We start from the raw sequence: 22,663 nt of genomic DNA, 5'->3' as shown, positions 1-22,663 counted from the left end.
GTATGGTATGTGTATGTGTGTGTGGTGTATATGTGGTATGGTGTGTGTGAATCTACTGAACTACTCCTCCAGCCCCCAGGACTTTCCTTTCTTTCTGCCCTATCCCTGGTCAGCAGTGTTCTGCAGGAGACGATGTAGGACTTGGAAGTCAGATAAGTTAACTTTGTATGTGGGGTGTGTGTGTGTGTGTGTGTGTGTGTGTGTGTTATGGTGTGTGTATGGGTGTGTGTGGGTTTTTGTGGTGTATGGGTATTGTGCTGTGTGGGTGTATATGGTATATGGGTGTGTGGTATAAGTGTGTATGTGTGTGTGTGGTATGGTGTGGGTGTGTGTGGTATATAGGTGCATGTGGTGTATAGGTGCCTGTGGTGTATGAATGCTTGTGGTGTGTGGGTGTGTGTCTTGGGAATGCTGTGAAATAGGAACATGAAACCCATCTTGTGAGACAACATGGACGTCCCCAGTCCCTCTCGGAGCTCCCATGTCATTACCGTCACGACCCTGGCACCCTTATGAGAGCAGACCCCACCGCTGGTGCATCTCACCTCATAGATGTTGAACTGACTCTGGCCGCGTGCCAACTCTCGGTAGCTGGTAGTGAACTCCCCAATGAAGTCATGGCTGCAAGGGAAGATGCTGTTGAGCCTGGAGGCCCAGGTTTGGAATGCCTTAGCTCATCCTAACCTGTCCCACAGCCTGCCCCCACCCTGCCCCTGCCCTTCCAGGGCCTCTACTCCAAGGCACAGAAAGCCTGATATAGGAGGAGAGCTCTCTCCATTACTCATGGACCAAGGAAGCCACTTGGCAGAAGACACTTGGAGGAAGGAGAAGCTTGGATTCTTATTTAAATGAGTTAGCAAGAAAAGGCATTTGGGGACAGTCACTGTGGAATGAATGTTGGAAGGCAGTCAAGCATTACCACTCAGTATGTCAGGTGGGATAATGGCATTCACAGTTATGTGGGGGAAATGTGCTTATTTTTTAGACACGTTTAATGAAATATTTAGGGGTAAAGCCATGATGGAATTTCCTTTAAATTACATTAGTAAAATATAGATAAGGCAAACAGGGAAATTTAACAATTGTCAAATTCAAGTGATGGGCTTAAAGGCATTCATTAACTCCTCCCTGCTGAGACAGGTTTTCCAACAATAGGGCTTCACTATATAGTCCTGGCTGGCCTGAAACTTTCTGATGTAGACCAGGCTAGCCCAGAACTCACAGAGCCAATGCCTTCTGAGTACTGGCATTAAAGGTGTGGCCACTGTGCCCAGCTCAATAACATTTTTAAAAATTATTGCTTTTATTTTTTATTTGATTTCTATTTTGGGCTTTTGTAGACGTTGTCTTGTGTATCCCAATTTGATTGTGAACTTGTGTGGCCAAGGATGACCTTGAACTCCTGATCTCTATTTCCAGAGTGCTGGGATGACAGGCATGGCTACTTATATGCCTATCTCATTAATTTATTCATTTCGTATTGCCCAGGTTGGTCTCAAACTCAGATCCTCCCACTTCAGACTCCAGTGAGTATTATAACCATGGTTGGATCTTTCCTAACCTTCCTTTGGTGCTGCATGGAACCCTGGGTCTTGAACCGAACTAGACCCTCCCACTAACATTTCCTAAACAGACAATGAGAGTGACATCCAGCCCGGTGGCAGAAGTCTTTTTCCAGAGTGTGTTTATATTAAACACAGCAAGAACTTGCACCAAACAGCACTCCCACCAGCCTTGGGTCCTTGCTAGAATGCAGTGCTTAGCACTCTAGCTGGGGCATCCAGCTGGAGCGCCCATGTCCCTGGGGCCATGCCTTGCTGTGGGTTCACAGTAGTTTGTTTTGATTTTTTAAAGTTATACAAAGTAGTGGATTTCATTATGACACTTTCATAGATATATACACTTTTATTTGGGGGAGAGGGTTATTTATTTCTACTGGTCATTAGTGTCTCTGTTTGTCTGTGTCTCTTTCTATGTGGTATGTGTTCAAACCACAAATGTGTACGGAAGTCAAAGGACAACTAAATTTATGGAGTAGGTTCTCTCTGTCTGAACTTAGGCTGTCAGGCTCTTGCTCCAAGTACCTTTGCCCACTGAGCCATCGGCCAGTCCTGAGAGCTTATATATTTAGTTTTGTACAGGATGAAATCCAGGGTCTTGAAAATGCTAGGCAATGGCTCTACCACTGAGCTATACCCTCAGTTCATACTGTGTTGACAACAGAGTGAGAGTTGTTGAACTTCTGGGGCTGGTCCCTGGATGGTAGGACCCTGGTGGCTGTCCCTAGTTCTCCTGGGTAAAGAAGATGTATGGAGACTTGCTAGGAGGGAATGAAGCCAGTCGGGTGGAAGCGTGGCAGAGCTGACCCTGCTGGCTAGAAGGGACTGGGAAGGTGGGGTAGGATTAACACAGGCAGGGTGGGCACTGGAGATCCTTCCATGGCTTGGGTTTGACTCAGCTCTGCTGGCACAGCACCTTTTATAATATGAAAAACACCCCAGTCCATATCAGATCTGGGAGATGTCAACTGTGACCACCCGTCAGTAGTGCCCCAGCAAGGAGTGATTCACAAGAAGCCAGGATGGCATGTCTGTATTTTGTTCAACAGACAAGTGGGAGACAGCGAGGGTTCTGGATTCCTGCTTTGAGAGACGTGTTCTTGTTCTGTCTAGGAATTTCCATCCATACTTACCCCAGTCCCCAAGCAGAAGTCACCTTCCTGCAGGCCAGTTCCAGCCTTCCCTAGGCACTGTCCAATGCCCTTCCTGTGCCTTAAAACACCTTGCTGTCACTGTCCCTATAGTTATTTTCTTAGACCTGCCTATTCTTTGTGTTTACAGTGAGCCTCTATGAGACTGTGGGCATCTCTGGGTATTCAACCATCCTCTACAGCCTGGTCTTCCTCAGTGCTAGCCACACAGAGAAAGAAAGTGTACATGAATGCTCAATGTCCCACAACACAAGCACTTCAGAGCATTCCCGATTCTGCTAGTGAGGGGAGTGCAAGCATGGGCCTGGCTCAGTTCTCCCAGAGTTCCCTAGGTCTACTCACCTTCCTCTACACCTCTATACCCCCTTGCCCTTACCTGCCATCCCGATCCCAGTCGTATACCTCCACCTTGATGGTCCTAGAAAACAAACAGCAAAGAACCCTGGGTAGTATAGGCCTGAGGACAGAAGGACCAGAAGGGATGCATGCATGGGCTCCCTCCGTGTTCCAAGCCTGTGTGCAGAAAAAGCAACCCAAGAGAGACCAGGGACCCATCTTGAGACCTTTAAGCAAAGATCTTAGGGCTGGAGGCCACCCAGAGCCTCAGTGGACCATCTTGAGATCTCAAGGATTTGGCTAAAGCAGCCTCAGCCCTCTGTTCACCCCACCTTCTTGGCTTCCGTAGATGGTATAAGCCTAGGCAGGAAGTCAAACTGGGCATTTAACTGAGGCAAGGTCATGAGGGGGCTGATCTCACAATGAAGCAGGGAGGATAGCTGAGTGTGGGCTGTGAGAGGTAAAGAACCACCCCCAGCCCTGCAGGTCAAGGTAGGAACCCCAAGCCCTGAGCTACCCATCCCTGAGACTGGCCCCTGTGAAAAGGTGGGATTTTCTTCACATTCTAGCCCAGGCTGCTTTAATTAGTTTGTTTTGACTCCTAAGCATGGGGCTGTGTTCCCATAGCAACAGGCTAGCGGACCAGAAGCAAGAGGAAGGAGGTGGAGGGTTGCTGGTTAACCCTTGTGCTGTCTGCTCTGTCCTTTGGAATGCCCAGGCATGGGAAAGCTGCTAGGCAGCACCTGCAGTGTCTAGGGCAGGTAAGAGAAGCCCAGGAAGCAGGGGCTTCTGGTCTTGAGCTCCACCAGGGACGCACAAAGCAGTTTGAACTGGTTTCTCTTCTATTAACATCTATCCCACCCGTGGCGTGGTCCATCTTCTCGGCCCTCCCAGGAGTCGGCCTGGGAGTTCTGCAGCTCCCAGAAGGGGGCGCTGTCTCCTTTCAGATGAGTATCTTCAAGCTATGTGTGGGAGGGAGGGCAGGGTGCAGATTGTAGAATGGGGCAGAAGAAAGTTCCAGAATAGAACCCTGGGATGCCCGGAAGGTTATGCATGGGCTAGCTCTCTGTCAATGAAACAATATGAAGCAGATATATGGTTTAGATGCATCCTTTGCATTCTTATTTTATAGAAACAACCCCTGTGGTTCCTTGATTATGTGAAAGTACAGACTTCTGCATGTCTAAGGTTCTGAAAGGGCCGGAAAGAAGCCACATGTGACACTGGTGGATTCGGCTTGGACACTGTACCTCTCAGCTGTGGGGCTTTGAGGTGTCGTTTACCCTCGCTGAGCCACAAGCCCTGACTGTAAAATGGAGATAGTATGGGCTTTACAGAATAGCTCACTCTGTGTGTGTGTGTGTTGGGGGATGGGATGGGGGCTAGAAAATGTCTCTTGATTTCCACATTTTCATCTAACCATGCATGAATGCCTTTTCATATGAAATTTATTTAACCTGGGTGGTGGCAGTTCACGTCTTTAATCCCAGTACTTGGGTAGCAGAGGCAGGTGGATCTATGTAAATTGGGGGTCAGCCTGGTCTACATAGCAAGCTCTGGGCCAGCCAAGGCTACATAATGAGACACCATTAAAACAAAGCAAACAGCCAAACACCAAAGCCAACCACCAACCACACACAAAAATTCCTGTAGCTGGTGGAGGCCCCCTAACACTCTTGCATGATGGATGACCCTAGTGGGAGTAACCCTTGCTTCCACAGAACACAGAAGAAGGGACTGACTGTGAGAGCTCTGCGGATAGACACTGTGGCCAAGCCTGACTCCCTGAGTTTGATTCCAGGGATCCACGTGGTAGAAGGAAAGAAGTGATAACTCCATAAAGTTGACCTCTGACCTCCACAGGTGTGCCATGACACAGCGCCCTCCTCCTCCACCAATAAATAGATACATGCAATAAAAAGTTAAATCTCCAAGTCTACGGGCCTGTCGTATTTCACTGGCTGGGGTTCTGGTTTCCAATAGCTCTGAAAAGTCCTCTGAGTAGCCCCAGTGTGCTGCAGAGCTGCTGGCCCTCTTCACACTGGACAGGGCTCTCACCCTGGTTGATTCAGAACCAGCAGGTCCAGGGTGCAGTGTGGGCAGGTGGTGACTAGAAGCTCCCCAGGGGATGAGAACTGGTAGCTGAGGCTGGCTATGAGACCCCTGGGTGCCAGTTTGGCCTCAACCTAGGCTCCTGGGCTGCCGCAACCTGGGAGGGTCTGCTGACCTCAAAGGCTACATTTCCAGCCTGGGCCTGGGTGGGGAAGAAAGGCAAGGAACAGCCCCTGTGGAACAGCCCCAGACACAGGAAGGCCTAGGGAGAATTCAGTTGTCACTGTCTACAATCAGTTGCAAGCTCAGGCCACAGCAGATGGGACTTAGAACCTCTGGGCCTGGGCTCTGCAGACTAAAGTCAGACTGGCTGTGACATAGCCATAAGACCCAAGAGAAAGCTCGAGGGAGAGGGACAAGAAAACCGATCTCAATGGTCCATAAAACTAACATCCATTTGGCACAAAAAGGCTGAGAACTCAGATTCGTAGGTGAGGGAATGAGGAGGGCAGGGAAGGGCATTGCTCTGGGGACAATAACCCAGGGTGGTGCCCCAGATCCCACAGGTACTGACTGCAGCCCTGATGGCTGCACCCTGGGAGACTCTGCTCCTTTGTAAATTGTGGGACAGTTATGTGAAGATGCTTGTCTCCAGCCACCCTGCTGCACTGACACATGATTCTGTCTCTGTTAGGCTCACCCAACCTTTTCTTCATCACCAGACAATCCTATTGTTTGGAAGAACATCCTCCATGGGTCAGAGATTATTGGTTTTGCTCACTGTCATAGGCTTGGATTCTAGGATGATGCCTGACAGTTATGAGGCACTGAACACTTGCCAGCTGGCAGGGATTCCCTAACACCTTTGTGAATGGGCTATGCTGGTAACAGTTCCTTGGTTTCACAAAAATACAGAAGGAGGCACCAGAACATGCCCAGAGTGAAGGTCAAGGGTCAGTGTCCCAGGCCCCTGACACCCAGGGCTAGAACCACAAAGCCACATTTCAGTGAGATTGGATGGGTGGGATGCAGGGGAAATCTCTGGGCCTCCTCCCTGAGTAACAACCATAGGATACATTGTTGCAGAATATTTAACTAGGGAAAGATGTGTTACATTTGTTTTGTTGCAAAATATTACTTTAATAACATAAAGGTATGTTACATTTGTTTATGTTGCATTTGTTTAATTATGTAAAGGAGTGTTTCTGTTTCACTCTGCCTGCATAAGGCACCTGATTGGTTTAATAGAGAGAATAAGTAGGAGGAGGAATCTAGGCTTGGGGAAGAAGAGAGGTGAGAACAAGGGAGAAAGAGAGGGAGACTCCCTCCCGGGGTCAGCCAGACACCCAGAGCCAGCCAGCTGCCAGCCAGCCAGCCAGCCAGCCAGACACAGAGCACGCAGTGAAAGCAGGACATACAGAATCAAAGAAAGGTAAAAAACAAAACAAAACAAACAAACAAAAAACCCTGAGACAAAATGTAGATGAAGAGAAATAGGTTCATTTAAGTTATAAGAGCTAGTGGGACAAGGGCAAGGAAAGGCCAGGCATTCATAACTAGTAAGTTCCTGTGTCATAATTTGGGAGCCGGCTGGTGGCCCAAGAGAAAGCCTATTACAGTATACTGTACTCATCTCTGGCCATGGCGGTACTAATGGCTGCTCAGGGCAGGAGAAGGGATATTTCCATGCTGTCCACAAGGACCTAAGGCTGACAAGCCCTCGAGGCGTTCTCTCCCACAGCAAATATTCTGAGAGAAACTGTAGTGAGGGAAAGACTGCCTCCACAGGGAGATGGGTAAGGACCATCTCATCTGAAGCCAGTCTTGTGTGCTTACAGGACTGATATGGCAGCCCTTGCAGCCATGCTTGAAGCATTTGGTAGTGAGCCTAGCCCTCCCTATGCCACCATTCAGTGCTGTGGCCCCACAGAAGCAAGCGGCTAGCAGCTGGCCGCAGTGGTGGAATACTCCCAGCTCAGGTGAGTACTCTGCCCCTTGCTTCCCACATGGACAATCTGGCCGCTCAACATCATGGCGGCAAGAGTAACAGCAGCCTGACCTGGGCGCTCCTGGTTTAATCGGGGAAATCCTCAACTCACAGAATGTTAAAGAGCAGGACATAATCTGAGAACACCAGAGGAGTCCTTGTCACCAGGGCCCTGTCTACCACCCCGGGGCTGGAGGGGTTCTGACTCTACTCCCTCCTCTGACTTGAGCTCTGCTCAGCTAGGCCATTTAGGTTTGGCTTTGTTTGAAAATGGAGACACACGAAAGAGTGGCAAGGGGGACCCCAGACCAGGGCTGAGCCCAGAAGTGACATCTATGGAACAGAAGACACTGTCATGCTCTGACATAGACTTTGACCCTTCATTTTCTATCTGTGGAATGGGCACATCATGAGCAAGGCTCCTAAGGCCATTTTTCACCATGTAAGAAAACGTGTGTAAGCCAATTAGGACCAATGTGACTCACATCCTAGGTATTCCATAATTTTAACAGTATGAACTACTTTCACCCCATTGTTTTGGGATACTGCTCTCTCTCAGTACAGACATCCAGCCTTCTAGCATACTCTCCTTGCTTACTTTCCTGTCTCCCATCCCATCTCCTCGTCCTCCTTGCTCTGGTCCTGTGGCCTCACCGATATGGCCTCTGTCCCCTCCCCTGTGAGCTGTGTCTGGCCTTCAGACACTTATTCTTCCTAGGATTAGAATCACAGCTCATCTCCAAACATGAACACAACTCTCCTAACTTAGGATTGTTCTTTTCAAATTGGCTGTGAGTGGCCTATGGGCTGTGACAAACAACAAAAATAAAACAAAACAAAACCCACACAGACCAACCTATTCAGTAAGAATCTAGCCTTGTCACACTTCCCTGTCACTCAGCACCTCCCTCGGTGATCCTGAGTGCCAGGTAAGAGCTTACCACACTCCCGTCTTCCCCAGTTAGACAGGTATCAAGGTCTTTTGGACCTTCCCTCTCTTCTCTGAACCATCTGAGATGACCATCAAAAGGACCTTGAAATGCTTTAAGGATTGAAATGACCTGGCTGGGGTGTCCCCATCTCAGGTCCGCAGAGCTCAAGCTCCTCATCTCTGAACAAAGTTTCTCCGAGTCTTCCCAGATGCCCTGTCTCCCTGTCATGGTCATTTAGGAACAGCTTTTAAAGCCATCCTGGGCCAATTCCTGTGTCTCTCTCCACTGTGGCTGGAAGCAGGATGCTGGATGTGCCTGGTCCCCTCTGGGACTCACCCTATCATGTATGAAGGACAGTCACGCTGGAAGCTCTACCCAGGTTGCCAGGAGAATGAACTCAGGCATCCTGTAGGCCCAGTGTGAGCCAAGGTGTCACTGAGAGCCTTAGCTGTGATCATGGTCAGTTTGCTTCCCTACTGGCAACTGAGATGTCAATGGGCCCCCAAAGCACCCAGTGCAGTGACACCCTGTACTGTCTGAGTCTGCCAGAGGGCCTCCAGGAGAGGGACAGTGGCCTCTAACACAGCACCTCCCCAGTGGGAGCTCGGGGCAATACTAGGCTGGGGTAAGATTCAACCAGACACACTGGCCACTGGATTACTTCTGCTGCCAATCATGTCACACTCAATTTGTGCCCAACCATGGAGAAGGAGATCCAGCCACCCTGGAGGAAGATGGAGCTGGGCTCAGGCCTGTCTGCCTTTCCCACCCTCATCTCCTCCAGGGCCAGTGGTTTAACCCAGCCCCACTCATGCTATTGCTCCCCCGTCTCTCTTTAATACAGCCAGGTTCTGGGGGCCTGGGAGGCCCTCCCTAGGGAGGCAGTGTTACGTGACTCTACATCTACCTTCCCATCTTCTCCTGGCTCTCCATCCTTTCCAAGCCCCCTGCCCAGTAACCACACCCACAACCTTCCAGCTGTCTCCAGCCTCCTTTAGAATCTAATGCTATCCTGTCTCCTCCCCAACTCTAGGTGCCCTGGCTCCCAACTAGGTGTGTAGCAGGGGTTTGATGGCAACATCTGCTTTGTCCCCAGTTCATTTCTGCACAATTACTTAGCCATTTATAGAACTGATGTGTGTCTGAACTCCCATGGTCAGACCAGAAGGTTCCAGAAGACAGAGACTGCCACCTGCCCTTGAATGCCACCTAGTCAGAGACTCAGAACTGGGCATAAAGCACTGAATCCCCGGGGAACAGACTGCTGTGTTTCTGTCCCATCCAAGAGGACAGAAGGGAACCACCTTGCATCTCAGATGCGTGCCTGCAAGTGTCCATGGAGGGAAAGAGATGCCAGGGTACCATCCATCTGCTCACCACCCCCATAATACCCCGTGGAAACTGCAGAGCCCCAGTGTACCCCCCAAGGAGTCTGTTATGATGCCCCAGGGCTTCTGTAGGAGCAGCCAGCAGATACCCCACTTCTTCAGCCAGTACTTAGGTGACTTCATGATGACCAATACTATTTGTGGCACCCATCCGACCTGTCCCCTATCTATTCAGCGCCTTCTGCAGTGAATAATGACATGCTTCTCAGTGTGATTACTGGATTAATGTCTGCCTCCCCCACGAACACTTAAGCTCTGTGATGCTGGGTAGAGGGTGAGCTGGGCACATTTGCTCCCAGCTGACTTCCCAGATAGATCTAGCACGTGTCAGGGGCTCAATAAGTGAGCAGACAGGATGCTAGCTGTGGTGTTATCACTTTCCTGCTGGCATCATGTGAGCACCCTGGGAGGTCAGCAGGATTCTGGGCCTCATTCTTCAGGGAAGGACAGTCAGACTGACAGGTGAGAACTTGCCCAGGCTGATAGCTCCCTTAGTCAGGGGCACAGCTCAGACACTGACACCGATGCATAGAGATGAGGAAGAGGGCAGTCTGCGTGCAACATTATAAAATGCTTCCTAATTTTGTCGTCATCCCCACCCCTACCCCTCAGTTATGCCCACCAGGTTGTCAGGGAGTGTCCCTGGTATCCTGACTCCAGATTCCAGTGGCCAGGAGTGAGGTTGCTGGAGATAGGCCCCTCCTGCCTCCAGCCCCCTCCCAATCCCTTATCTGTGCTGCCATCTGCCCCTCCCAGAACATCCAGACACTCCAGGTACCCGCATGCTCTGCCCTTTGAGACTCCCATCTCACCTGTCATAGTCCCCATTGCACAGGGCCCTCACGGGGATGGAAAAGGTTTGCCACACCGGGTTGAGGGTGTTCTTCATGACCTCGGTCTTGTGACAGATGGTGAACCTGGCCAGGAAGAATGGAGGGAATGGCATCAGGCTGGAAGCTCCGATGGCCAATGTCGAAGCCTTCTCTGACTTCTTGTGACAGGAGGAGTCACCCTCACAGCCACAGCCAGGCTACACAAGATGGCACAGCAGAGAAGTCCCTCAAGTATGCAGGGCCTTGACTGGAGCACATCTTTCAGGGAGTGTCAGGGACCCGAGCTGTGGCCCACTGTCCTGGGGCCAGTCTGCTGTGTGACACTGACCAAGCCATTTCTCTCTGGGCTGTTCCTTTCCTGGGCACCCAGGAGCTGAACCTCAGGCCTAGATGGGTGGGTGGATGCCAGTGTGCCTGCTGTGTCCCTCCCTGGGACACCTTCTTCATTGCCTGGTTCCATCCTCACACTCATCTTCACCATCTTTCGGCCAGATACCACCCCCAGGAGCCTCTCCAACTGCCATGTCTTGAATGTACAAATCCTGACCGTGACACTCCGTTGTCTCTCTCCTTCCAGGCTTTTCCTTCCCGTCTCATTTGTCACCATCTGACATGGCCTACTTCTCTCCTTAAACATTCTGTTATGACCTGTCAGTAAAACTAGAGGTCTGCAAGAACAAAAAGTAAGTGTTCCTGATGTTGATGACCGAGGTAGCCCAGAACAATGACTGGCCCTAGTAAATAGTCAACCATCTTTTGTTTGTGTGTTTGTTTGTTTTGTGATAGGTTTTCATGTCACTTAGGATGGACTTGAACTGCTGATCTTTCTGCCTTCACCTTTTCTGTGCTGGGATTCTAAGAACTGCCACCATGCCTCGCTATCAACCATTAAAAAAAAAATAAAATAAAAAGTAGCTGGGTGTGGTGGCACACACTTTTAATCCCAGCACTTGGGAGGCAGAGGCATTGAGGCTAGCCTGCTCTATAGGACAGTCAAAGGCTGTCTCGAAAAAAAACATAAAAACAAACAAAAAATATTTTATGTGTGCCTGAGGGAATTTGTACGTACCACATTTTTACAATTGCTTGTGGAGGCCAGTAATGGATGTTGGATCTCCTAGAACTGGAGCTAAAGGTGACTAGGAGCCATCCACCATGGCTGTTGGGAACCAAACCCAGATCTCCTATAACAACAGTAAGTGCTCTTAATGGCTTGAGCCATCTCTCAAGCTCTAAGTCATATTTTTGTTGTTGTTGATTTTCAAGACGGGGCTTTCTGTTTAGCTCTGGCTGTCCTGGAGCTCACTCTGTAGACCTGACTGGCCTCCAAACTCACAGAGATCCACCTGCTTCTGCCTCCCGAGTGCTGGGATCAAAGGTATGAGCCTATTTTAGTTTTGTGTGTTTGTGTTGGATGCTGGAGTTACAGACAGTTGTGAGCTGCCATGTGGGTGCTGGGAATTGAACCCAGTTCCTCTGGAAGAGCAGTCAATGCTCTTAACCACTAAGCCATCTCTCAGCCCTTCCAGTCGTACTTTAAAAGAAACTGATGAGGGCCAGGCATGCTCAGTAGGTAGATGCTTGATAGCACAAAACAACAACAACAACAACAACAAAAAGAAAAAATAAAATAAAAAGGAGCCTCCAAGCATGGTGGCTCACATCTTTGGACCCAGTGCTTGGAAAGCAGAGGCAGAGAGGCCAATTTCCATGAGTTCCAGGCCAGCCAAGGCTACATTATGAAACACTGTCTAAAAACAAAAACCAAACCAAACCAAACAAACGAAAAAACCTAAGCAGGAACTGTACATCGTGGAGGATCAATTCTTTAGCTTTTGTGGGTATTTCAGTCAGGTAGAGGCAAAATCCTCTCCTTGGGCCACCTGAGACCCCATGAGTACCTCCAGTTGGAATCCAAGAATCAGCTTTGTTAACCATGGGGATGGGCGTCTCCATGCTCCTGAAACGGTGTCCTGCCCACTCCCCTTGCCTTGCTAGCCACCTAGCTGAGGAGCAGCCCTGCCTTGAGGATGGGCAAAGCTCTCCCAGCACCCACCCCAGAGACATTCCAGCTTGGAAAGGTCACCAGGAAGTGCCAGGGCTCACCTGAGCCCACACAGCCTGTACTGTTTCTTCTTCGGCAATTTTCAAGTCAAAATGTCATTCTTGTCACCAGGCTGAGCGGTTCTCTTCCGTGCTCCTCCTCACCCACCCACTGGAGTGCAAGATCCACGTGGGAGACCCTGTAGCTAACCCTAGAGCTGGAGGAGGGGATGGGCAGGGGCAGGAGGGGCCCAATGCCTGGGGCTAGGGTAGGTGGCTGAGGGTAACAGAGAGTAAGGAGGAGCAGCTGACTGGTGGGGAGGCAGACTGCAGTGCATCCTGGGCTTCAGGGATCTACCCTGGAACATGCACCAAAGGGTGGGCTTTACCCGGCTGCCCCAGTCCTCCCACACAAATGTTTATTCTTCCTTCACAGCCTGGCCCAAGAGCTCAAGCCTCCTAAGCTGCTAGCCCAGTTTTCCTCCTCTAGGGCCCTTCCTGAAGCCTGGGGAAGTTGGGGGAGGTCTTCCTGCTGTCCCCACCATCAGCACCATAGGCTTAACTCCCCTGCTGCCCTTGCCTGGGAGGTACCAGGCTCCACTACGCCATGTGGTCCCCATAGACAGTTCATTTTGACACACAGATGGAACACGGGTGTGGGAGAGTGTCACCCATCTGTCAGACAGATGTGAGTCCCAGTCCCGGGGCCAGCTGTGCATACCCAGGCAAGTCTTCCCTGAGTGCCCATTAACGGAAAAATGAGCGTAAGAAGAATGACTAGGGCTGAGGAAGTGGCTCAGTGGGTAAAAGTACTTGTCCCTAGAACCTGGATGGTGGAAAAAGAGAACAGACTCCCAAAAATTAACTTCTGACACAGACACACAGACAAACACACATATACAGATACACACACACACAGACACCCACACACACAGTCACACACAGACATACACAGACACACACAGATACACATACACACAGATACACATATACAGTTTGTTTCACACACACATACACACACACACAGACAGACAGAGATGCACAGACACAATACAGTCTCACACACACACACACACATAGACACAGACACATGCATAGTCACATACACAGACACACACACATACACAGACACACGGACACGTATATGGACACACACAGTCACACACAGATACAGAGGCAGACAGACATACACATACAGAGAGACACATGCAGACACACACACACATATTCACAGTCACACACACATAGACATACAGTCACACAGAGAGACACCCACACACCTCCCACCCATTTCCTGGACTACGACGCTCTGCTTCCTGACTACAAGTACAATGTGGCCCTCTAGCTCCTGCTGCCTTGACCTCCTGGCCATGACTGATATACCTTCCAACTGTGACTCAAAACAGAACTTTCCTTAAGTCGTTTTTGTCAGGATATTTCATCACAGCTAAAGGAGAAGTGATACAGTGGCCATTCAGAGAGGGAGCATTCTGATAGGTTCTGTTGGATTATACCTGCCTAAAATTATTTGGTTGTACCTACTGATGCCAGGCAAGGGCCCAGCAGACAGCTTGGTTGTCGCCTCTGGAAGGACAGGGGTGGGGGGCCATTAACATGGAGCCAGACAAGACTGGAAGATCTCCAGGACAGCCAGAATAGCAGTGCATCCTGGCCAATGACTCTTCATGTCCCTGGCCCATGCTTCTCCCCTCTTCACACCTTGAATGACCACCTTTCTTCTCTAGCTCCCTGTCTGCCTTGAGGGGACAAGTGCACTGGTCACCACTGTGGGGTCCCTGATCAATTTCTCCAGTACCCATAGGACTCCCAGGGATTGTGGTCTCCCGGCCACAGGCTCTGTCACACCTAAGTGACACTCCTCCAAATAACTCCCGAGGCCACAGCCATTGTACCATCTCCTTTGGCAACCCCAGCACTCTGGGGTCCCCTGGCTCTACCACCAGGAGAAGGCCTTAGCACTGGTCCCCACGGGTCTCCATGATGCCCCTCTGTTCCCTCCCTGCCCTGTTCCCACTCACAGCTCAGCTTGAGCACCTCCCACCCTGTCCCATGTCAGTCCAGTCAAGAACCCCAGATCCTTCCCACACGGCCGTCCCAGCGTCACCCTCCTGCCCCAATCCTCCTGCCCTCCACCAGGGCCCTATGGGCCAGGGCTGCGCCTCTTCGGAGGACACAGTACGAGTAGAGCAACCAGAGCCTTTTCCTTTTCCTTCCCCCACTAAAGTCAAGTCAGAAGGTTCAGGAATATTTAAAGCACCCCACTGGGAGTCCTCTGAGAGACAAAGCCCTTTGTCATGCAAATGATCACACCTAATTTCCTGTTCAGTAGTTCAGGTTTAAAAACCAGTTTTCTCTTGCACCGAAATACACTTCTTACCCGATGCCACCCTGCCCCCAACACACACACACACACACACACACACACACACACACACACACACACACCCCACGAGAGTGCATGCTGGCCCTTCAGCATGAGGGGCCGGTGTGCCCTGGACTCTAGCTCTGCACAAGATTGGCTCTCTGGTTCGTCAAGCAGCCTTGCTCCACCCCAAGGACCCATTTTCTTCCTGGCCGAGTTTCTCCAATTAACCCTCCTGGCCTCATCACTTCCGCCTTCTGTAGAATCCCAGAACCGGCTGCTTAAAGAGACCATGGAGACCACCTCATCCAACTGCTTCATTTCATAGATGAGAAAGTAGGCCCAGAGAGCCGACCTAACTTGCCCTGGGTCACAGAGCTGTTTGATGGAGGTGGTTGCGGGGAGGGGCACCTAGGTTCTCAGATCTTCCGCCAGGGTCTTTCTCTGCATTGCTGACCTGCATTGGTGTATGTTTCCCTTAGATCTAGCTTAATGAGATGGGAGTCAGGGTCTTTCAACTCTGTAGTTATGAACATATGCTTGCAAGAGTGTAGGGCCATGGGGAAAAGTCACAGCATTGCCTGGTCTGATATGCAGTTGGGAAACCTCTAAGGGCGTTCTGAGATTTGTGAGGTGAGAGGTCTGTGCAGAATGAGGCATTTCTGCCCTAATCCTGTTTTTGCACATTGCCCAGGGTATACACAGCAGCCACCATTGCTGAGAGCCTCCCAGTGTCAACAGGGCATCTGCTCCACACAGCAGGGGCCTCAGGGGTGGCCACACCCTCCCAGCCCTGTCTGTTGCTCAGGTGCCTTGGGGTGGGTCAGGGAACTCACGTTCCATCCTCATTGCTTCTGTAGAACACCAAGAAGGGGTCAGATTTCCCGAAGAAATCTTTCTTGTCCAACTTGTTGGCACAGAACTGCATTGTGGCCACATCCTGGAAAGAGGGAGGACAGGATGGTGAGGGGCTGGCAAGGGTAGCTTTTTGTCTTGTTTTGTTTTGTTTTTCAAGGCAGGGTTTCTCTGTGTAACCCTAGCTGTCCTGGAACTCACTCTGTAGACCAGGCTCACATTGAGCTGGTACGCAGAGATCCGCCTGCCTCTGCCTCCCAAGCGCCACCACCACCCACTGCCACCACACATCAGACAGGGTAGCATCTTAAGCAAGTCTGGCACAAGCCCCAGGCTTACCCTTAGCACGGAGGAACCACTTCAGCAGCTGTCAGCAGTGCATAGGCCTGGAGGCCCAGCGGCTTGAGAAGCAGATGGGTCTGAAGCTGCCCTGGATTTGAACTCTAGCCCTAACCTTTTGGAGCTATGTGACCCCAAGGAAGGCAGGTAACCTCTTAGAGCCTCTGGTCCCCCTTGCTGGAGTTCATGGGTGGCAGTGAGCAGCACAAGAGGTCAAGGATATGAAGTGTTCTGTGTATAACCCTCCTAGTGCATACCATAGTGACATGGCAACCAAAGGCTATCCTGAGCGTGGCCTGCTGACCCTAAAGTCTGCCACTGCCCACAATGCCCCATGTGGTTCCTAGAGGACACTTAAAGCTGGGCATCCTCTTCCACTAATCATGGAGTTTCTTAAGGACACTCTGGGGGGGGGGACAAAGGAGGTGGGACAAGGAATAAATCAGGGTGCAAAGGCTCAGTGGGGAACGGGTGGGGTGTGGGGAAGGGGACGGGGATAAGGAGAGGCTTTCCAAGCTCATCGAACAGAGCTAATTTTGACCCCCAGACCAGCTCCCTGCTCCACTGCCTCTGTAGGGTCACACCCCTCTCAGACTCCACCCCTTCAGGCTTCCTCCATCTCAGACTAACTGGACCCCTACCCCTCAGGATACAAGCCCCCCCCCACTCCTTGGCTCTGCCCTTCCAGACTTCCCTTTGAGGGTCCTGTGGCACACCCTGGCCAAGCACATCAGATCAATGTTTACTTTTCCACCTGTGTGGCCTCCCCAGGGAAATCTCTGCTATGCTGGACCCTGGAGTCCAGCCTGCTGTCCATCAGCTTCTCTTTCCTGGCTTTTGGAAGTGAATGGCCAGTGAAGATCAAATAGTGGTAGAGATGCAGGCACAAAACCAAAACCATCACAAGGCTGAGTGAGAGTGGGGAGGCTGAGCCATACATATGGTGCCAGCCCAACACAGATACTGCCCAAGACAGCTACATCCCCCCCCCATGGGACCTGGGGCACTTCCCCTCTCTGTACCCCATCTCTAAAACAGGGGCCACGCAGTACCTACCCATAAACTCAGGAGGTGTGGTGGTTTGAATGCAATTGACCCCCATAGGGAGTGGCACTCTTAGGAGGTATGGCTTTGTTGCTGCAATAGGTGTGTGTGTGTGTGACTGTAAGCATGCTTGTGGAAGGCAGAGGGCAACCAAGGTATCAGTAGCTTTCCACCCCATTGAAGTGGTCTCTGTTGTTCAGTGCTGGCTGGCCCTGAAGCTTCTGAGAATTGGCCTGAACTTCCCACCTTGCTGTAGGAACCTGGGATGACAGTTGCTCACACTGAGTAACTGAGTATCCAGTTCTTATGTGGATTCTGGAATTCAAACTGAGGTCCTCAACACTTGCACAGCAAGCACTGTCACCCACGCCGCTACCTTTCTATCTGTGCCTCATTTAATCCTTCGAACAATTCAGTGAGGTAGCACTGGTCTCCTGCCTATTCCACACAGAAGGGAGCTCGGCACTCAGGAGATAGAGGCTGGCAGAATGCTATGAGTTCAAAGCCAGCCTCGTCTATGTAAGTGGGAGTTCCAGACCAGGCCAGCCAGGAAGGGATACATAGTGAAACCCTAACACACACACACACACACACACAAGGGCCCACTGAGGCTAAGTTCAATCCCAGGGACCCAAATAGTAGAAGCAAAGATCCAATTCCTGCAAGTTGTCCTCTGACCTCCATGTTTACCATGCACACTTATGACCATACACATACATGTGCAACACAAATAAGTGTAAGGAATAAAGGTAAGGAAGGAAGGAAGGGAGGGAGGGAGGAAGGGAGGGAAGGAGGGGGAACTGGGATTGACATGTAAAATAAAAAAGAAAAAGAAAAGAAAAAGAAAAAAAAGGTAAGACCAAGAAGGTAGAAGCACAGAGAGGGTTAACACCCTTGCCGGAAGCCACACAGCTAGGAGAACTGGAGTCAGGAGGTACAGCTCCAGAGCTGTGTAACTGAAATTCTAAATATTGACCCTGCATCTCCAAGGTAGGCTTAATTATGTTCTATACCCTCCAATGGAGGAGGCAGAGAAGTGTGAAATCCATTTAGAAGGGCCTCTTCGAAAACTAGTTTTTTTTTTTTTTTTTTGGTTATTGCTTTAAAAAAAAAAAAAAAAAAAAAAAAAAAAAGGCAGGCTCTGAACTCCAGCTGGGTGGAAAGCTCAGTCAGGGTGTGACAGTGTGCCAGCAGGTTTCCTGTCTATGGTAGATAAGTGAGGCCACAGCAGGCTCATCTCTATTCCAACACACACACACATTGTACACCCAGGGACAACTGCCTAGAGCTCTCTGTGACTGCTGTATCTCATCTCAGAACCCCTGAAGACAAGGCAGATCTTCAGAGAGATTTCCAGCTTGTCACAAAAGCAAAGGTCCCTGGTGGGCACTCGGTGGGGGGGGGGGGAAGTCCTGGGGGCAGGAATGGCTCAAGGTCCCAGCCTGTGATGAGGATGGAACCCCTGGGCCTGGCAAATGCTGGGCAAGCCTTATCCCCCACCTGCATCACAGTCTGTGCCCGGGGAGGGGGAGAATGGTTTGAACCTCCCTGCTCCCCATCAATGCGGTTAGCAGATGGGTGGGACTCTTGACACAGTGTGACTCTGAGAAGAGGAAGGGAGAGCCTTGTTGAAGGCCTGGGTCCCAGGGTTCCTGTGAGGGTCGACACTGAGGATTTGATGCTGGGTTGGGAACTCTCTGAGCCCATGATATGCTGTTCCCAGCCTGGGAGCCCATGAGAATCAGTGGCAGGGAAGATAAAACCCGCTCCCAAGATATATAATTTCCTGCAATTTCTGCCTTTCACCCTATCTTTTTAAAAAACATATTAAGTTTCTCTAAAACAGCAGGATTGCTTCAATTTGCATATCCCAGAATGCTAATTGCGCTGCCTCAGAGATTCAGCAGGCATCCTTTCTCTGCTGCAGGGCCAAGTGTCCTCCAAGCACCTCAGCTCTCCAAGGCCCAGAAGAAGGCTGAGGAGGTCAGAGGTCAGGCACAGAGGTTAGCAGGCATGGTGCCCACTATTGGTGCCTTGGGTCAGGGGGCAAATGTGAAACTTGAGGGCACTTCAAAGATTCAGTGATCAAAGTAAATGCTTTAACATCACTAAAAAGAATCAGTGAAAAAAAAAATCCGTGATAAACAGAACACTAACATGTTGATCGAGGAACATTTTAATAAACATAGCAACTGATTCACAGAAAGTCAAGTAATGTGCCTGGAGGCACACAACTGGCAAACAATGTTATTTGAGTTCTTAATCAACTTACAAGCCAACCCTGAAAGACGGTGTTTAAATGGACAATGGGACCATGTGCTATCTATTATCTTTTGTTGTGTTGGATTTTCCAAATTCCCTATAATTAGCACATTGTTCTTTTCAGTGAGATAAAAAGGCACTCTGTATGTGTGTGTGTGTGTGTGTCTGTGTCTGTATGTGTGTATGTGCATTTGTGTGAGTGTGTGTGTGTGGTGTCCGTATGTGAGTGTGAGGGGTGGGAATGGGATCAGGATGCTAGAGATGACTCTGTTGGTAAAGTGCTTCCTACACAGGCCTGAAAGTCTAAGTTCAGATCCCAGCACTCTCGGAACAAACCACATGGTGTCGTGAGCACCTGTAACCCCAGTGCTGTGAGGTCAGAGACAAGAAGAGCTGGGGCTTGCTAGCTGCTGGCCCAGGCAAAAACAAAAAACAAACAAACAAACAAACCTGCAGTGTCAGGATCAGGGAGAGGTCCTGTTTCAAAAGTGTGAGGTGGAAAGTGATACAGGACACACACACACACCACATTTATCTAGGACTCTGGAACTACATCCCATTAGGAGGTGACTCAACCTGGAGCCAAGGTGGGTTTGGGGGTTGCATAGGGGGAAAGGAGAAAAGGAACAGAGAGGGAGAAAGATAGATTTGAGGGGCGAGGAGGCCTGTGTTGATGGCCATTCAGGTGATGGTCACACAGCCTGGGGAGAGTATCTGCTGTTGGTACACTAACTGTGACAGGGCTTTGGGGTCAAGCTGGTTTTGTTTTTCCTTGTTGTGCTAATTGACATTTCCCAAACAACCCAATCAGCTGTATATCTGTTGATTTGATCCCCTGGAAGGTGAAAACCCTCCACTGACCACTTTCTCTCCCACCGGCTGTGCCAGCATCTGGGAAGCTGACCTAAATACATTGCTTGTAAGAAAATGAAACATTTAGAATAGGATGTGAGCAGGGCCTGGTGGCGCATGCGTGTAATCGAGATCCATGTGGGATGTAGGAGTTCTAGGCCAGTGTAGAATGAGGCAGGTCTCAAACATAAACAAACAAATGAAGCAGGTAAGGTGACTCAGTGGGTAGGGGTGCTTGCTGCTAAGCCCGACAAGCTGAGTTTGACCCCCCAGGCTCTACACAATGGAAGGAAAGAACTGACTCCCCGTGCTTCTTGAGGCATATGTACACATGCATGCACCCATGTGTGCACACATACACTAAATGAATTAATGCATGTAAAAGAAAAAAGAGGGGTATATGATGCTCAGTGCTGTATTATTTAATTGTATCCCCAAAGAAACTATATTCAATAAATGATGGTCCACTCATCCAATGAGGAGTTATAGGTAGTTATGAAATACTCATTTCTAAGACTGATGACAGGAACTTGTAGCCCAGCTACTAGGGACCATATTGGCTGGTTGTGGTGGTGCACACTTTAATCTCAGCACTTGAGAGGCAGAGGCAAGAGGATCTCTGAGTTTGAGACCAGCTTTGTATATATAGTGAATTCCAGGCCAGAAAAAGTTATGCAGTGAGGCCCTTATCTAAAAACAAAACAAACAAATAACTAGGTACCAAAAGATGTATATATACAGCCACACACACACACATACACAAAAGTCATCCAAAGGTCAGTAACAATGATTATCTTTGGGCACTTTTTCTATATTTCCCAACTTGTGCAGAATTAACAGGGTGGTTTTTATTTTGTTCTGTTCCAAATGTGTGTACACATGTATGTATGTCACGTGTATAGGTACACCTGTGTGCAAGTGCCTGTGCACATATGCTTGAGCACATGTACTCGAGGAGAGGCTGATGTTAGGCACCTTCCTTGATCACTTTCCATCCTATTCTATGAGGCAAGTGTCAATCAAACCTACTGCCGGCTACTATGGCTCTGATTGCAGGCTTGTTTGCTCTTGGGAAGGGGGATCCATATCCATCTTCAGAGACTGGAATTACAGGGTTGCCATGCCCACTCAGCATCCAGGTGGGCTCTCAGGATGTGAACTGTGGTCCCCTTGCTTGTGCAGACAGTGCTTTAACCACTGAGCCATCTCTCCAGGGCTAATATGGTTAATGTGATACTACATACACATATATTTAAGCATCAGAGACAGCACTTTTGTTTTGTTTTGATTTGACTAGAGAAATTATTTCTGAGACTAAGAAATTATACATTGCATTTTAGGGAGGATGCTCATGTGTTTTCTAGCATGGGCAACATGCCTTCCCTACCCTTCAGCCAGAATGCAACTGAGTGTCAGAGGCTCCACACCCCACACCCACGTCGCCCATGCTTTCCTCTTATCTCCCTCCTTTGGCTATTCCCTTCCAGAGTCTGCAGCGAAGAGAAACAGCACCATCAAGCCCCCTGAACTCCCTGGCTGGAAGGTTTCATAGAATCCAGACCCTCTTCACGGGGCAGTGATGCAGCTCAACTTTGGTCCAAGCACTCCAGAGGCAGAGGCAGGAAGATCTCTGAGTTTGAGGCCAGCTTGGTCTACAGAGAGTTCCAGGACAGCCAGGGTTATACAGAGAAACGCTACCTTGAAATCCCACCCTATCCCACCCCACCCCCAAAAATGGTAGGGAAAGAAGGAAAAGAAAAAGGATCCAGCCCCTCCTGCCACCATCCCCACCTGCAGCCTACCTGGCCCCTCATCTCCTGACTCCAGGACCTTTGCCTAGGCTCCCTGCTTCCCAGGGAACTGGTTGCAAGAACGTATCTCCTACCTACTTTCCCACATGGGCACATATTAAATGCCCAGGGATTTTCCTTCAGGATCAAGAATGTCATGAAGTACATTCGACAGAAAGAGGCAGCAGGTCTGACAGGGTGGAGAGCCAGAACGAGCCAGGGCAGAGAGGCTGGGATTGCCGGCTGGTGTTTCTCACACTAAATTAGAACTCTGGTGGACAGTGGGCAGGGTGAATGGAACGTTTACTTGCTGACTTGAGACGAATTCCTGAGCAGTCTAGAAACGGTTCATGGGTGGGGAGACCCCAGGATGCTGTAGTATGAAGCTTGGGTTCCCCTGCCTCTCATCAGGAGCCTGGAAGATGGGTACCAATCATGATGATCTAACCAACCAGAAAAGCTGAGGAGGTCCAGGCGTTTCACCGAATGTGCAGCCAGCACCCATCATTCCAAATGCCACTTCCAATGTTCAAAGCTGGCTTTCTCCACCGATGGCTATAAGCCCACAGAACCTACAGGACTATCATTCCAACTAATGAGAAATTGTCCTTTGCCTATTCTGGTTGAAACAGAGTCTCACTAGATAGCCTAGGCTGACCTGGAACTCAGATCTACTTGCCTCTGCCTCCCAGGTGTTGCAATTAAAGGCATGAGCCAACTGTCACACCTGGCCTTTTTTTTTTCTTTTCTTTTTTAAATAAAAAAGAGGGCTGGTGATGTAGCTCAGTGGTGGATTGCTTGCCCACCACCAAGGTCCTAGGTTCAATCTCCAGCATAAGGTGTGTCTGTGAACAAGA

At 49.9% G+C, this 22,663-nt stretch overlaps 1 protein-coding gene across 2 annotated transcripts in view; it reads right to left on the bottom strand.

Annotated features, from left to right (window-relative positions):
- The window catches only part of Cpne5 (copine 5), a 79,436-nt gene that overhangs the window by 13,749 nt on the left and 43,024 nt on the right, over nucleotides 1–22,663 (bottom strand). For both annotated transcript variants that reach the window (XM_051187070.1, XM_051187071.1), the window contains 4 exons: nucleotides 15,501–15,604; nucleotides 10,218–10,322; nucleotides 3,087–3,128; nucleotides 546–621 (listed from right to left, as the gene is read on the bottom strand). In XM_051187070.1, the coding sequence (XP_051043027.1) occupies nucleotides 546–621; nucleotides 3,087–3,128; nucleotides 10,218–10,322; nucleotides 15,501–15,604 (327 nt within the window). The remainder of the gene's footprint in view (nucleotides 1–545; nucleotides 622–3,086; nucleotides 3,129–10,217; nucleotides 10,323–15,500; nucleotides 15,605–22,663) is intronic.

This window comes from Phodopus roborovskii, unplaced genomic scaffold (assembly GCF_943737965.1).
Source record: "Phodopus roborovskii unplaced genomic scaffold, PHOROB, whole genome shotgun sequence".
NCBI classification, from domain to species: Eukaryota; Metazoa; Chordata; class Mammalia; order Rodentia; family Cricetidae; genus Phodopus; species Phodopus roborovskii.
The sequence above is the reverse complement of the archived record's forward strand: the minus strand, read 5'-3'. Positions and strand labels throughout refer to the sequence as shown.